Raw genomic sequence first — 16,989 nt, forward strand, 5'->3', positions numbered from 1 at the left:
AAGAAAATATTTATAGAAGATTTTAACTTATCTTTGAGTTTTCGATGCTTGGAACTCCGACATCCTCTTCTGGCAAAATTAATCCCAAGTTATGGAATTCATTAGAAGTCAATCTCCGCTTTTGAGTTTTTCGAGTTTCCTCCATGGTGACTTTTCTTTTTCGCCCTCTGTACGCCGGCCTCTTGGGGTGGTAGTCTTCGGGTTCCTGTCTTTTCCGTTTTGCCCCTGGATGGCTGGTCTTGGCGTCCTCCGGTCTGGAGTCATTCTTGAATTTCTTCTGTTGGTAGTGGTCTTTTCGTTCCTCCTTCTGTCTTTTTTTTGTCGTGAACGGCGGCCTTGTTTGCTCCTGACTATCTGGCCCTAGAAGTGGTTTCCTCGACGCAGACTTTCTACTGTGGAAAGTCGTATCTGGTCTTTTCCTATTTACCAAAGATTCTTTACGCGGCGGCGTTGATTTCTTGCATTTCTTGAATGCTGGAGTCTGACCATTTTCCTTCCTTCTTTTCGGGACCCTAGAATGACTTATAGAAGGGCTAGGTTCCTCTTCTATTCTCTGCTTCTTGGGTGGTGGAGCGGGTGGCGTTACTTCTGGACCTTCCACTTCTTTTGCGCTTGAATCCTGCAAGAAACTTTTAAGGATTTCAAAATCATTTTGATTATAATAAATTTTTACCTGGTCGGGACTTGCTTTACAGGTTTCCCCTCTCTCGTTCTTAAGGTACAATACGAGTCCCTTGATTTCCTGAATTACATAGGGGCCTTCAAATTTTGGAGCCAACTTTGCAGTGAAATTGTCTGGGGCACTTGATAAAGAAAATTTCCGCTTTAACACTTTATCCCCAACTTTAAAATCTGCTTCACAGCGTTTATGATCATAGTACAGTTTCTGTCTATTTCTTGCCGTATCCGAACTTTTAATCGCCTGATCAATGAGTTTCTGTATATCTTTTTGTTTAAAGTCTTCCTCTCTTTGTTGCACAAAGAATAATTTATCTAGTGGCGTAATTAACTTCCGTCCTAAAAATAATTCTGCTGGAATTTTTCCCGTAGTATCATGATTTGTTGTTCTTAAACCATAAGCTAACTCATTTATGTAGCCATCCCAGCGCTTGTGATATGGGCTAACATAACTTCGAATTATTTTTACAATATTTTTATTAACTCTTTCTGCGATGTTTGCCTGTGGTCTATACGGAACCATTTTGATATGGCGTATGCCAAGTCCAGTGCAAATGTTTTCAAATATTTGGCTAACGAATTGTTTACCGTTATCGCTAATGACTTTTATCGGTGCATCGTATTTTAAAATGTATCTGTGTAAGAATGCATCTGTGACTGTTTTGGCTGACGCGCGTTTAAGTGGAACAATTTCTGTCCATTTTGAAAAATGATCTACAATTACTAAAAGAAAACGATTTTTATTTAACTCACTCTGGGGCAAAGGACCAAGAAGATCTATGCCTAAAATTTCATTCGGAAATGTAGCGCGAATGCTATTTAAGTACCCGTCCGGGCTGTAATTAATATCATTTATTGACATTGATTGCAGTACCTGACATACGCAGTTACTATTTTGTATAATTGCGGGAAATATACCGCCTCGCGTACCCTTTTTAAAGTCTTTCTGACCCCTAAATAACCCGCTGTTTTCGCGTCGTGTAATTCCTTCAAAATGTTTAATCGAAGCGAGGTTGGGATGACAGGTTTATATTCGAAATTTTAGTTTGTTACATTCGTATAAAACAATAAATTATCTCTTATTTCATAGTTTTCTGCTCTACTTCTTATCGCATCGATATCTGTGTGCTCAAAGCTTTCCGCGTCTTTCAAATATGCATAGACACTTCCAAATTCAGGATCAGCTTTCAATTCAGCAATAATTTTTTATCTAGAATCTAAAATTTTTGAAGTCAACACAGCACATTTGAGTTCATTTCCTTCATCGTCCAGTTTTATACGAGAAAGTGCGTCAGCTACATTGTTTTCCTTACCCGGTTTATATTAATTATGAGATTATATTTTTGAAGTTTTAAAGCCCATCTTATTAACCTGGGCATTAGGTTTTTCCCCGAGTAAAGTCTACGAACAGCCGCATGATCCGAAAAGACTGTTACTGGCACTTTGCCGAAATAAACTCGAAATTTGTGTACAGCCATTAATACGGCTAATGTTTTTTCTCTGTAGCTGTATAATTCCTTTGCGTAGAATTTAAAGTTTTACTAAAAAAATGCCAAAGGATGGCTATTCTGCATGAGAACCGCACCTACGGCATCGTCCGACGCATCTGCTGCAATTTCCAGGTTTTCGTCCTCTTCCGGGAACTTCAAAACAGGGGCATTGATGACTGCTTCTTTTAACCTTTCAAATGCAGTATTTGCCTCTGCTGTCCACGTAAACTTACTTTTCTTTCTTTTAATTACTAACAACGGTTCAACAATGTTCGCAAAATCTTTTATGAACGACCGATAATAAGAACATAACCCAAGGAAAGAAGAAAGTTTCTTGGCGGTATTGGGAGGTGGGAAATTCTTGATGGCTTTTATTTTTGAATCCTGAGTTTCTATACCCTTTTGCGAAATTTTATAACCCACATATTTAAGTTCTTTAGTTGCGAACTTGCATTTTGATGCGTTAATTGTAAGACCGGCCTCTTTTAATAATTTAAAAACTTCTTCTAGATCTTTAATATGTTGTTCCAACGTACTACTCGTTATGATTATATCACCTAGATAGATTAAAGTCGATTTTCCTAGGACAGGCTTTAGAACAATGTCCATAGCTCTCTGGAATGTTGACGGGGCTCCACACAACCCAAAGGGCATGCGTAAAAATGCATAAGTGCCCGATTTTGTGATAAATGCGATTTTATGTATGTCTTCGGGTCTCATAGCTATTTGATAGTAGCCAGACGTTAAGTCTAACGTAGTCATGTATCTTGTAGACTTAATCTTTCTAATAATTTCCTTTTTCTGTAATCGATAGCAAGCCTCCAAGCCCTTTTATCCGAAGGAGGGAAATCATTATTTTCCTACATAGTACGACTGGACTCGCGTACTCACTATTTATGGGCGTTATTATCTGGTTCTTCAACATTTCCTGAATGTGTTCTTCAATTATTTGTTTTTTCTGTTTATCATACCGGTAAGGTTTAGTTTGTCGGCAGTTAATTGTATATCATGCCTAACAATTTGACAATTATCAGGCCGTTCTGAAAACAAGTTCGAAAAAGTACTCACCACTTGCTGGATGGCTTCGCTTTCATGGTCATTCAAATGGGTAAGATCCACTTGCGGTTGTTTCACTGGCTCCACCACCCTCCGATCCATTTCCAGCATAATCGAATTTTCCTGAAAATTCAGTTTGGCCTTCGTGGCCTTTAAAAACTCCATGCCTAAAATGAGTGGACTCTGCAAATTTTTGACCACAAAAATTAATACGTTGAGGCTTTCATCTTTTACCTGTATTTGTAATGATAATTTCCCAATGCATTGACAGGTTTTTCCCTGCGCCGCTATAATTTCTGTGTTTTTATTTTTAAATAATCGTAACCTATTAAAGTTCTTCTTAAAAAAAATATCACTCATAAATTACCTTCTGCTCCTGTATCGATGAGGGCTTCTACTGGTACATCGCCAACCAGGAATTGTATAATAGGTAAATGTGAGTTCTTTACGATGACCGTATTTAAGTATCTTTTTGGGGGTTTTTTCAAAACTTCCGGGGTCTGGACCCTCGCTTTCACAGGCCCCTCTACTCGTTTAAAGCTTTCCTTTCAACTTCTGCCTTCTGGGTACGCGGACGGTTGTTTTCAAATTTTTTTTTTTTTTTTGGGCCTTGACCTTCGAGCTTCGATGAGTTAGCTTGATATGTCTTTGCCCCATAAGAGCGGTTTGCATTTCTGGTCTGCTCATTTGAAGATTGCCTTCGGATAATTTGAGAATACGATGCCCCTCTAGATTTTTCCGCTATTCTGCGATTTTGGAACTTGACCGCCTACTAGAAGAGTTCTTGCAAGGTCCTTGGGTTTCGGATTTCGACGTAATCTTGGACAGCAGGTAGCAATCTTGGTAAGATTATTTCAATAATCTCTGCGTCGGGTTTCTTCCCATACAGCATGTTTATCAGCTTAACTTTTCGCAGAATTAAGTCCGTCAAATCTTCTATATTACTTTGGTAAAAACTATACAGTTCGGCTTCTAGCTTTGCTCGGTCTTTCACTATGGGGAAGGCCTTTAATAATGATATTTTGAAATTTTCAAAGGTATATGTTTGGCCTCCGAATTCAACTAATAAAAATTTCCTTATATTCTTCCACCATAGTGAGGACTGTCCTCTTAGTGCAGACGTGGCAATGGCAACTTTTTGTCTTTCAGGCACAAGGTATAGCTGGAAATGATTTTCGAGGCCTTCTAAGAATATCGCCACCGAATTTTTTCCGTCGAAATTGACGTTTGACTTGATTGATGCTCTCATCCTCTGGACCAGGTTTCGAAATCCTTCTAATTGGTTCGCCATTTCTTGTTATTGGAGTTGTACAGGAGCTTCCATCCAGTTTTCGGCCATTTCAGTTCGTAAAGTGTTCGGGCGCCAATGTGATGTTGGGAGGCCCCAACTTGTCAGCAACAGTAGTAGTGACTGCTATGAACTGGAAATTACTCAGACTCTTAAGAAGGGTTTAACTCCCTTTTTATTTCACTTTAGAAATCACAGTTGCGTTCACTTGACGCTCACAAACTACGCCCACGCGGCGGTTAAACAAAAATAGAAAAGTACAACTAAAAATAAATGACAGGATGCATAACTAACGAAGTCACTATCTACGAGGCTCTATAATTGCAACTATCTTAACCGCGTTCTAAGATACAGCTGAGATTCAGCAAACTTTCTGATTAAGAATTTGAAAGATTCAACGAACTGTCGAAATAGGCACACAGGCCGAAACGCGCGGTTCTTAAACTTTCTACCCAAACAACATTCACGCTCCTGATTCAAGAAGCACACCTACAATCTCGTTTCCCTTCTATTTAAACTCAATTCCTTCTGCTAAAATTTGAATACTCTGCGCGTTCTACTACGATTTACATACTCTGGCATTGGCAATTCCAGGAGAAAGTAAAGGCTTGACAGGAAGGATAGCTTAAACTTAAAATAAATGTTAGTTAAAATAAATATAAACCCTACAAGGTGATAACTTATTTGAATTATCCTTGATAAATATGATTCCTTTCCCTTTGTTAGGCGCTTTGACTGGTACTTAAGAGTTGAATTACGTTTGGCAAGGGGACACAATAAATTCAGAAAATTTCGTTGGCTAGGTCGAGGTCACTTTGTGAACAGGCTACTTGGGATTTCATCAGGCCCAAGAAAAGAACGACAGTTTGTTCAAGGATACAGCACCGCATCCATGACTATATAGAATTTCTCTCCATATTTCTTTGTGTAAATGTGTCGCTCAGTGTCGTGATCGATGCCTTAGCACGATTTCATTTGTTATACTCGAATTTTCCACTTAATTATGCATCTCTGTGGATTCCAGACGCCTAATGTTCACTTAATCTTGCTAAAACGTTTTTCCAATTAATGAATCCTCTAGTATGGTGTAGTGGCAGCACTATGTTTCTGATAAATTTTGCAGGGTGTACAAAAAATTGCATTCTTGCCTTTAGAGTATGTAAACCAAGATCACCTAAGCTTTTCATTATTTACTAATGTTCTGTATCACACGTCAAATGTTTGCCATCACGTTCATTGGGACTGAGGTTTACGTTTTCTTGATGTTTACCGGCTAATAATACTGATTGACTGTTTAAGAAAGATTCTTGGTGATCGTTCATTTTTTTTTCTATGACCAGCCAACTGCATGGGTCCAACAAATAAAATTTTTTTAGTTTTTCGTCTTTCTGCTGCCCGCTTCCATCTAAATGAAGAGATCTTTATATAATGGTTTCAAGTCCTCCAGCTATTCGTTTGATGTCGATGAAGAAGATTGTTCTTTCAAATGCTGACTTGTAGATTGTTTGGGGATGATATATGCAGTCAGGTTTAATCGTGCAAATTGCAAGAAATATTAATACACTCTAGAATCTCAGCATAATCGGAATTGCGGCAGAGTCTTACGGTTTACTTTTCTTCCGTGAAGTTACTTTTTTCATCTTAGCTGAATTTTTTTTCTCTGTTTATCATAGACTCGTTTTCTATATTCCACCTTTCTTCCCCTCGGCACTCAGATGGTTTCTTTTAATCTAAGTAAATTTCACTGTGAATTGCCTTAACAAGAATTGACGTAATTACACTGAACAGTCTTAAATAAATGGTCGCGTCTGTCTAAATATAGTGCGGGCTATTAAAAGCAAGCATATTTAAAAAAAAAAGACTGAAAAAAGAGTACAGAAGAGACCTAAAAACTAAAAAAAAAAAAAAAAACCCATGAAAATAAAGCTGACTTTAAAATCTAAAATGCGCTCCACTGTTCCGAGTCAAACCAAAGGTGAGCCTAAGTTGCCGACTGGCTGCAAAAAAAGTCTAAATGCCTTGCTTCATCTTGAGGACATAATGACGGTGTCTTGTATATTCTCGATGAATATTAATTTGAATTATTTCATTTGTCTAGGATGGCCCAAGGTTAATTTTTTTAGGTTAGCTGTTAGAAAATAGTTATAATGCTTCTCTATTTCCCAGCAGACCTTACTAGGGAAACCAGGCGACTTCTTCAACAAGCTATCGTTCTATTTCTTATTTGAATACACCCCGGCCAGACTCCTGTCTGGAATACGATATAAACGGAATAGAGAATGATAGGAAACGGAATAGAGAATGATAGGAAACGATAGATGGATTTCATACGTTACTGATAGGGTCAGTCTGATTTTATCAGTAACGGCTAGAGTCACTCTCTTGGCCTCTTTCTGATCATATATTTCTAGTTGTAATCAGCTGTACTTAACTTTATTTTAACTCATGTTCCTTTAAAAGGGTATTTAATTATAAATCTCTTAAGCCCCGTTCACAAGAGCAGATTCGAGCGGTGGTGAAAACCGGTTCTTCCAACTTGTCCCATTCACATGGCGAAAAAGCATTAACTGCTTCTCCGAAGGAAGGTAGAATACTCCTACCTCTATGGAGCAAGGCAAATGGGGATATTTCCCATGCTGCATTGCGCGAATCCGCGGTTAATTTGTAAACAACATGGCTGACGTTCAGTTGACTGCTCGGTGGACTGTCAGCGAAACAACCGCTTTAATTGAAATCTGGGGGTGCGACAGCATCCAGAAAAAATTGGATGGAACAGTACGCGATACTGAAATTTATAGACAAATACAGAAAGAATTATCTGATGCTGGCTATTCCAGAAATACGGTTCAGATTAAAACAAAAGTAAAAGCGCTGAGACGAGAATATCGACTGCAGCGAGATAAATTAAGACTGTCTGGAGCTGGTGGAAAAATTACTTTTCGATTTTATCATGAAATGGATAAAGTTCTAGGTTCCAGAGATGCCTCGAATCCCGGCCTGATAACGGAAACTGAGATTCTTGGATTGGAAGAGTCAGGTAAGAAAACTCATTTTATTAATACATTTTGTTTTTAAAAATGTGCTAGAAATCGTTATATTGCTTTTAAATATATGTTTTAGAAAAGTGCTCGGACTCACCCCTTCTCCAAAAACAAAGGCAAAAATTTAAATTTACCAAACTTGAAATATCAACATGATTTTCAAACAGATGTTTGCCTACTTTTTCCTTATACTGCACATTTTTCTGAGATAAGAAGTACCGAGTTTAAGCATAAATATTGTCTTTTTTGAATGTAAGAATCATGGTATAAAATTCTTGCAACATTTATTCCATCACAAAAAATCAAAATCCATTTCATTTGTTCGACTTTTAAAAATATATTTAATCATCTTGGTCATGTATTTTGTAGTGCTAATTAATTTGTCTTCATTTTTTGATTATTTTTAGCCTAATTTTTTTTCTTCATGGATTTTGCATTCCCAATTTCATTTGTTGATTTAAAGAAATATTTGGCTTGCAAATTTTATATTTCATTTCTTGCTACATACTTTCAGTGATTTCAATGTTTTCAATATTTAAAGAAAATTAAACATGCTGTAACATATTCCATAGTAGCCTTTAAAAAATGTTTAATTATTTTGCACACTAAATTTTTCTGCCAGTGATAATCCAATTCAATTTGAAAGCTCAATTATTTTCTCATCATAATTTTTCTTTAGTAGCTCAGTACATTTCAGCCACATGGTGAATTTGATTGCTTCTTTCCATGATATCATTCAAATCCATAATTTTAATTTCTTTGGCAAAGTGAAATAGTTTCTAAAAAATTGCTCAAATTTCACTTCTGCAAGGGTTTTTTTATAAGCAAATTTATCATTGAGAAGTTCGCATACTAACTTAACTAATGCTGAAAACATTATCACTTATTTTATATCAGATGGTAGGCTTATAGGCTTAGGTCTTGCTAAACTATATCCTGTAAGGACTTTAGGATTTGAATATATTTTATGACCATTAACCTTAATTTGAAATAACTTTTATCATTCCGTGTCACTGAAATGTATATTTCTAAGCTGTAACTATATCCCCATTATAAAAGTATTGTCTGGACTGCTTTGTTATGTAAAATGAGATTGTAATTAACAATCCCTGTTAAGTGGAGTATGGCTATATGTTTTGAAATAGTGGCCGATCACTTTTGTGAAATATATGATTATTTATTTCTGATATTTATAAACTGAATTAGAGATGAAATTTAGTAAAGAAGAATGCCATATAATCAGATCAGACCTTCAGTGGTAATGATACAAAATATTCCTCATTCAAAATGAATATCAAATATTTTTCATTTAATAGCAAAAATTAGCTATTTTGTAGAAATTCCTATACAGTGTTTTATAAAACACCTTTTTTAAAGGAATTATATATAATGCATATGACTCTGCTGTAATGAATTTAATGCTTTCAGATTTCAATTGCAATGTATTATATAAGATGAAGAGAAGTTTAATTTTATTCATGGTTCTTTCCCTTTTATAGTTCCATCTGAAATGTTGAATACTTCCGAAGAAAGTTTTGTGGTAGCTTTTGATGCACATGAAAAGTAAGTTAAATGCATAAATATCTTAAATTCTGTAATATTATATAAAAAAGTTTTTGATCACAGTCAACAGACATAATTAGTTTAATGAAAAGCTCTTTTACAAACTTATCAATTATATTGCATAAAACATATTATTGTTTAATATTAAGATCCATTTAATCAATACATATGCTTCTGTTATTATTAGTGTAAGCAATTACAAAATTTAAAACATAATTTAGCTGAAATTCAGCTGTACCTCTACAGTATAAAAATAATTTATAAAGGTACTTTTCCGTTTCGCCGGCGCAAATCTCGCCAAGCAGACTTTATTGGCTACAACATACAGTATACACATAAAAAATATTTAAAAAAATTTTAGAATGAATTATTTTCACACTTTAAGGAAAATTGATGAATTTAACCCTTAATTTTGCCTTTTCTATATTTTCGCCCTCGGTTGAGCGGTGTGATTGCATCCTAATTGATTTAATTACCGCGAATGGTCTTAGGGCATAAAATTTAACTATCTTGTAAAATTCTGTGTAATTGTATGCCAGTATTGAACGAAACAATCAATTTGATAAGAAAAGGCTGCGACATGTTTTGAAAATGAAGCTTAAAAGGTTACCAGCGAAGATATTTCGTTTGGCATCAGTTGTACCCTTATTGGCGACTTTATCGTTTGCGCCGGCAAAACGGAAAAGTACCTTCTTTTTATATTCCTGATCTGTAATCATGCTATATTAAATTATTATCAGAAGACATAAACAACATATTGTTCATAATGTTTCTCTCAAAATATGCATGTTATTTTAAGTGATATTTCAAAATATGTATGCAGAATTTTAAACCATTTTATATTTTAAATTTCAACATGGATCATCAAGGAACTGAAATGTATGAACAGTCACAAGAGTGTTCGCCAATTCCTCCAACTCCTAGTTCACATTTTTGTAAGTTATATTTCATTATTTACAAAAATAGCTAAAGCACTAAAGAACCAGTGCAGACATCACTACCCCTGTTGAGTGAAGGTTCTCTTCAAATGTTTATAGCAAAATTTAATTAATTGCATTTCAATTACTCATTATTATGTTTGTTTATGGTGATGAGGCAGGTAATATTAAAAAGTATGATGCTGCACAATATTTAATTCTTCATGAATCATATTATTTCTTAGATATCATGGCATGCTTGCAATCTTTTTAAGAACATATAGTTTACAAGGCCTTTCAATTAGTTCTAGACAAATATGCTAAGACAGGGTAGATATATTATAACATGTGACATAGAATAGATTATAAATGAGTAATTTGTTATCAAGAGATACAATACAGATATTTTGAATAATTGAAGAGTTAAGCATTACACATTCAGAGCTTAGTTATAATAGATGTAATATATAGTTGCAATATGCATACTAATAATTTATAATAGATTTGCAGTATGTTATTTTTCTTGAAGCGATAGCACCCATTTTGAATTTAAAATTTCAGAAAAATGCCCAACCTTAAAATAACCGAGTAATGAAAAGCAGAGCACTACCATATAAAATTAGTGAATTTTGAGATAGATATTTATGGAATCTCTTGAATTGCATAACTTTTTCTATGCAACTAGTATCAATTTCCAGTTGAATTTTGTTAAAATTGAATTTGGTTTGGAGAATGTTTGAGTATTGTAATTTTTATGGCAATGTGTATTATAAACAGTTTACTGTCTTGTTTCCACATTTGGTGAAATAAAATGTATGAAAAAAATATAAAAGGAAAATTTAAGTGTTTTACATAACATTTTCATATATTCATAAAATCAATGACTGATGAAGCCAGTCGTTGGTTTTATGAATATATGAATTCCTCTAATTTGTTTAGAAGCAGTTAAATAGTAGTAGACGCTAAATTTTAAATTAAATACCTAATGCTTTGCAAATGGCAATGCACTGGTATGCAGAAGATAAAAAATATTTTATATCTGGTTAGTACCAATACATTTATTTTAAATCACCAAGTTTACATTTGAGACCACCAAGATTACATTTGAGGAATAAATATCTTATTCAGCCAACCTGTAGCCCAGAGATTTTGAATTGCTCACTTTGTTAATCAAAAATTCCTTAAATTCACACAAAGCATGAAATAAATAAAAGGCATATCCAAAATCTGGGCTTTGAGGTACACGTGTTCTAGTCTAGTGGCACCACAATTTTTTTCTCAAATGCTAGATAGAAAACAATTTCATTATTTATTAAAAGATATTATTACTTTTCTTTATATTTTGTTATTTTTTCCTATTCATTCAGGTAATGCACTTTAGGGGAAAAAGGAATAAATTTCTGAATAATCTTTGCTTTGTATATTAGTATTTTTCAATGAAATGTATTTAAATATTTAATAATTTTTATATCTTTCTGTTACTTGACAGCTTCATTGAATGGGCAACGTTCTTCCCGGCGACGGAAGAAAAATCTGAAGGATGTGATAGAAAAAACATTGAAACAACTGTAGATAAATTTCTGCAATTTGAAAGGGAAATGGAAGAGAAGATTTCTGAAGAAAATAGAGTCTTCTGAGAAAAATTGTTAGATATATTAGAAAAAATAGCGAATAAATAAATAATTTTTAACTTTGAATTATTATTTCTTGCTAAAATTCAGTTACTGTTCTATAAAGTTTGAAATCTTAAATTTTGACCATTGAACTTCAAGTTTTTATTTTATGAATCACTTTATGCAAATATATGTGCATATTTTAGATATTTTTACAGAGATATTTAAGTATTATGGTACGTGTTACGTACAATAAATGTAGTAGTCATAAATTAAATATTTTTCTAAATAACAAAGTAAGGTGTTATGCCACAATTTATGTATGTTGTATAGGTGATAATTTTTTAATTCGAACATATATTTGCTGAACACAGTTTTCGTTTAATAGACGCCTAAACGCTTTTGTAAAAATTTAAAACTCCTAATGCAAATTATACCAGGAATTCATTTAATTTATTAACCAAAATCAATAATTTGGTATATAAGAAAAATATGTACATTTGAAATTACAAGTTTTCACAAATTCTGCATTAGGAAATCTCGAACATCTGCTCCAGATACAAGACTGTCTAGATTTCCAGTGAGGTTTTCTCCAGAAATCGACAGATTATCTTCTTCTAAAGATACATCTGAATTTTCGTCATCCAGTATCAGCCAGTCATCGAGGAATTCATCATCTAGTGTAATACATATGTTATGCATAAGACAGCATGCCAACACTTGTGATTTTACATTTTCAACATTACTGTCATTTTCTTTCAGAAGGCATCTCCATCTTCCCTTTAGCTGACCGAAAGCATGTTGTTCTACATTAATGCGGGAAGTACTCAATTTCTTATTAAAAAGAGCTCTTTCGGCATTTAAATGACCTCCATGAGGCTTTATAAGCCAATTTAGTAATGGGTATGCCTGATCACCCACAAGAAATGGCTTTATATTGCCATTATGGTTTCTTAGCCTTATATTTGTAGGTGAAAAGAGTTTATTGCTTTGACCTGCTCTAAATTAATTGGAATTTCTCAATACTCGAGCATCATGGACCGAACCAGGCCATCCAACATTCAAATTTATAAAACGCAGTCTATCATCGACAACTGCTTGCAAAATTATGCTGAAGAACTGCTTTCGGCAAAAATAATCTTTCCCACACTTGTTTGGAGCTTTAATCGTGATGTAAGATTCATCTACAGCTCCACAGCAACCAGGTAATCCACCATTATCATAAAATCCCTGGGCTATCATTTGTAGGTCATCATTTTGTGGGAAAGTAATTTTGAATTCTTTGCTCAGTGCACTGCAGACTTCAGCAACAATAGTGCTAGCAGTAGAGCGAGCCACTCCAAATAAATTTGAAATGGTTCTTAGCTCTCCACAGGAACCTAACTTCGAAAGAGCTATTGCTACTCTTCTTTCTACAGATATTGGTTTTCTCACTACATGCTTTTTGACTAGTTGAGATCGCAACTTGCTGCAGATGTAGTTGAAAGTAGTCCTATAAGATAAGAAATGAAACAAAACAGTTACTTTTATAAAAAATTCCTAAAACATATGAATAAAATAATGCATACATTTTCACTTAAAAATTTGATTAGGGGATAACAGTTTAATGTACATCTGACTTTTTTGATTGCAAATTATGGCTGTTTTATTTTGGTTTTGCAAATTAAAACCAGAACTGTCTTGCTATTTTTGAACTCTTTCATGTCTATTAGTTGAGGGTGAAAAGCATTCTTAGAATCTCATTAAAAAGTATATGAAGTCTCTATTTTATATATTTATGAACCCAGTGCAATAGCAATTTGTTAAATCTAATGTTTTAGACAGAAAGATACATCTTTTTTAATTTAGGAACTCAAAAAATTTAATGAAGAAAAATGATAAACTTCATTTTGAAATGTGCTTTCTAAATGAATTTCACAATTGTATATTGTTATTTATGAGCTTTTGTTTTCTACATAATGAACAGTATGGATTACTGAAAATAAAATAGTGAAAAATCTGGAATTCATGTGGATAATTAGTATCTGTTTTAATCCCTCATTGCATTTCAGTAAATTTAATAAATTCAGTTTACAGGTGTTCATAACTCTGTATAGTATCTGACTAATGAATTCCATTTCTGACAATAGTGGTTTGTTTATCTCTCAAGTAACATTCAGTACTATACTTCATCTTTCCCACAAAATCATTTTAGATAACATCAAATCTGAAGAGTGTAATTGCTACTTTTCCGTTTTGCCGGCGCAAATGATAAAGTCGCCAATAATGGTACAACAGATGCCAAACGGAATATTCTTCGCTGATAACCTTTTACGCTTCATTTTCAAAACAAGTCGCAGCCATTTCTAACCGGATTGATTGTTTCTTTCAATACTGGCATACAATTACATAGAATATTTACAAAGATAACTAAATTTTATGCTCCAAGACCATTCGCGGTAATTAAGTCAATTAGGATGCAATCACACCGCTCACCCGAAGGCGAAAATATAGAAAAGGCAAAAATCAAGGGTTAAATTTCATCAGTTCTAATTAGAATGCACTAGCGAAGTAAAGCACTACGGTTTTACATAATTTCTGAGTAAGCTATTCGTACGAATTGAAATAATTCTTGCATTTAAACTTTTATTCCAAATTAAGATTTAACTTGAAATTAATGTAGATAATTACCGAGAGAATTAGATTTTTGTAGCGTAGTTTACGTGAGATGAAATCACTTGGGGTGATACAAACCGGCGAATCAGGATGTTGAACCATGATAGCATAGTAAATTCTTAAATTAATGTCTTTTATTGTCTTTATTTAATATCTTAATTAATGTCTTTGTTGTCTTTATTTATTGGCTTTTTACAAAATTATAAACCATATTAGAATGTTTATGCCTTCAAAATAAAAAATTCTTAGAACTAATATTTGTTAACATTTTCTATGTGTATTCTCTATGTTGTCGCCAACAAAGTCTGCTTGGCGAGATTTGCGCCGGCGAAACGGAAAAGTACCGTGTAATTCTTTCTCTAATTTGATATAGTTGTATCCTAAACTAATATGGATATAACTAGTTATCATTAACTGTTCTGGTATAAAGTTATGATATTCAGCTGATTCTCGCTTTCGCATTGAAAAAGACTGAACTGGCTGACTTGATAAAATGCACTTCCTTTTTAAATTATTATTGAAACAATTTCAAATAAATAAGAAATTAGTTGCCAAAAATTTTGCACTAACTTAATATGTATCATACGTAATGATTTTAACTTAATTTGAAATTCTTGTTGAACATTCGCAATATCAAAATAATTTATGTTTGCTGGAGGACAATAACTGTAGTAAGAAATAAATCAAATATAACTGATTAACTATGAAAAGTTTCTTATGTTCAAAGGAGAAACAAAATGATACAGCTATAAAAAATTATTTACTTTTGTTAAATATTATAAATTTCAGGAACAGAAATGTTTCTGAAATTAAAAATAAAAATAATAATAATAATAATAATAAAATTGAAAAAGTTTAGAAATTATCTTAAAAAAACATTCATGAATATATAAATCTCTTACTTAACTCTGTTTATTAATGGCAACTATTTTTTTTTTTTTTTTTTTTTTTTTTTTTTCCATCCCAGTGTACAGATTTCATGTATAGACATTACAATTACAATGAAATAATATACATTTGTGCAGTTTGTGTGCTTGATCTCAATGCACAGTTTCAACAAATAAGTATTCTCATATCCAAATAAGAATAGTCTCAAAGATCTCCTATCCCTCTTCCCTTATCCTTAATCCTCTTCAATGAATTTTTAGCGTGGCAATATTTTAAAGTATCCTACATGCATACTACACAGTTAACAGCACCCATACCAACCCGAGCCCAATGATATAACAGCCAGCATCCCTAAACACTTCTGTAATTATAATAGATCATTATTTAAAAAGAATGGCAGCCACTACATATGAATTAGGTTACAATGAAGAAAACTTGGTTAATAGGAATTATTGAAATAATAATATGAAAAGTTAGTATATTTGATGAAGATGAGTGATCAATGAAACGTTTTCAGAACTAAAATGAAGCAATTGCAGAAAATGTTCTTCACTGTTGAAGAGTTGAAAATGCAAATGATGTATTTGGATCAAAATTTCAAATGTATTCAAAGCCCAGATCTTATTGACAATGACTTGCAAAAGCATGAAGAGAAAATTAGCAAAAGAATGTTCAAATAATTCTACATAACTTTTGGTTAAATAAAGTAAAAAATTAATTCTTCTAATACATGAGAAAATATATAATTTTGAGCTTTTCATTTAACTTTCTTAAATTAAATAATTAAAGAAAAATATATGAAGATTTGGTGATACATAACTAGCGGAATAACGGTACTTTTTTTTATTTGATTAACATTAACATTAAGCATTTTCCAGGAATCAAAGAACATTGTTAAGTGAGAGATTTCTATACATAAAAGCAATATATATTAAAAAACTTTGAAATAACTTACCGAGTAATACGAAAATTTTCCTTGAAGTCCTTATCATCCCATGATGAGAGAACTACATTTTCCCAGAACACCGAAGATCGCACTTTGGACCATAAACGTCGCTCTGGGTATGCCAATTCTAGTGACGTTAACGTTGCATTTATGAAGGAACACATAATTTTCCTTCGTCGAAGCCGCCGTCTTTTGGGTAGCGATCTGCCCTCTAAACAGCGCATATTCAGCTGTAGGTGCAAAAATAATTGCAGAAAAAGCGAAAGTCTTTCTTGAGCCATGCCGAAAACTCCGAAAACGTTCTACAGCGATAATTAACAATGTCGAAAAGGATGTAAACAAACACTACAAAATCCGCCAATCAGATTCAAGTTTGTGACATCACTGCTCGCAGTGGCTTATGGGTTAAGGGATGGAAGACGATGTGCGTCTGAACGGGTCCTGAAGGCGAAACTGCTTGGTAACCCCACTTCTCCCTGATATGAACGATGGCTGCGCGAAAGAGCGTTGCATGTGAACGGGGCTTTAAAAGAGGTTTTTAAACTTGGCCTTTAAACTATTAGCATTGTACTAAAATTAGAATTCTGTTTTTGCGAATAAAATACCAAATAATATCCAGCGTTATATTTGAATTTGCCGCCCACAAGAGTTGCCGCCCGGGGCAAGAACCACGGCTTGCCCCCCGCTAGATCAGGGACTGCGATATTTCTTTCCTCTCGGGCATCAGTCATAGGTGCATGCAATTCAGTATAATCCTCAGCATTCCAGTTCGAAAACAATACTCTTTTTCAGAATATCGGTTATTACTGTAAATATTAAGTGTCCTCCATTTTATAATTTTGTTTCCAGAAAAT

At 33.6% G+C, this 16,989-nt stretch overlaps 2 protein-coding genes across 2 annotated transcripts; one reads left to right on the forward strand and one right to left on the reverse strand.

The window, feature by feature from the left end:
* Positions 1-7,034: 7,034 nt before the first annotated feature.
* LOC146993759 (uncharacterized) lies at positions 7,035-11,670 on the forward strand. Its single transcript, XM_085827427.1, has 3 exons — positions 7,035-7,549; positions 9,053-9,116; positions 11,523-11,670. Exons 1-3 carry the CDS (start codon positions 7,186-7,188, stop codon positions 11,668-11,670), a joined length of 576 nt encoding a protein of 191 aa, XP_085683553.1. The 5' UTR covers positions 7,035-7,185.
* Positions 11,671-12,159: 489 nt separating this feature from the next.
* Positions 12,160-12,621, reverse strand: LOC118192750 (uncharacterized; the record flags this gene model as incomplete). Its single annotated transcript, XM_085827428.1, has 1 exon — positions 12,160-12,621. A coding segment is annotated over one exon (459 nt), but the record flags the coding sequence as incomplete, so codon positions are not given.
* Between the last annotated feature and the right edge of the window lie 4,368 nt (positions 12,622-16,989).

Source organism: Stegodyphus dumicola, chromosome 12 (genome assembly GCF_044657685.1).
Source record: "Stegodyphus dumicola isolate Sdum_Otavi_A_Nest chromosome 12, ASM4465768v1".
Classification (NCBI taxonomy): domain Eukaryota; kingdom Metazoa; phylum Arthropoda; class Arachnida; order Araneae; family Eresidae; genus Stegodyphus; species Stegodyphus dumicola.

Coding starts and splice junctions, on each gene's coding strand:
- LOC146993759 (XM_085827427.1), top strand. CDS start 7,186: ATGGCTGACGTTCAGTTGACTGCTCGGTGGACTGTCAGCGAAACAACC. Junction 7,550..9,052: donor TCTTGGATTGGAAGAGTCAG/GTAAGAAAACTC, acceptor TCCCTTTTATAG/TTCCATCTGAAATGTTGAAT. Junction 9,117..11,522: donor GCTTTTGATGCACATGAAAA/GTAAGTTAAATG, acceptor GTTACTTGACAG/CTTCATTGAATGGGCAACGT.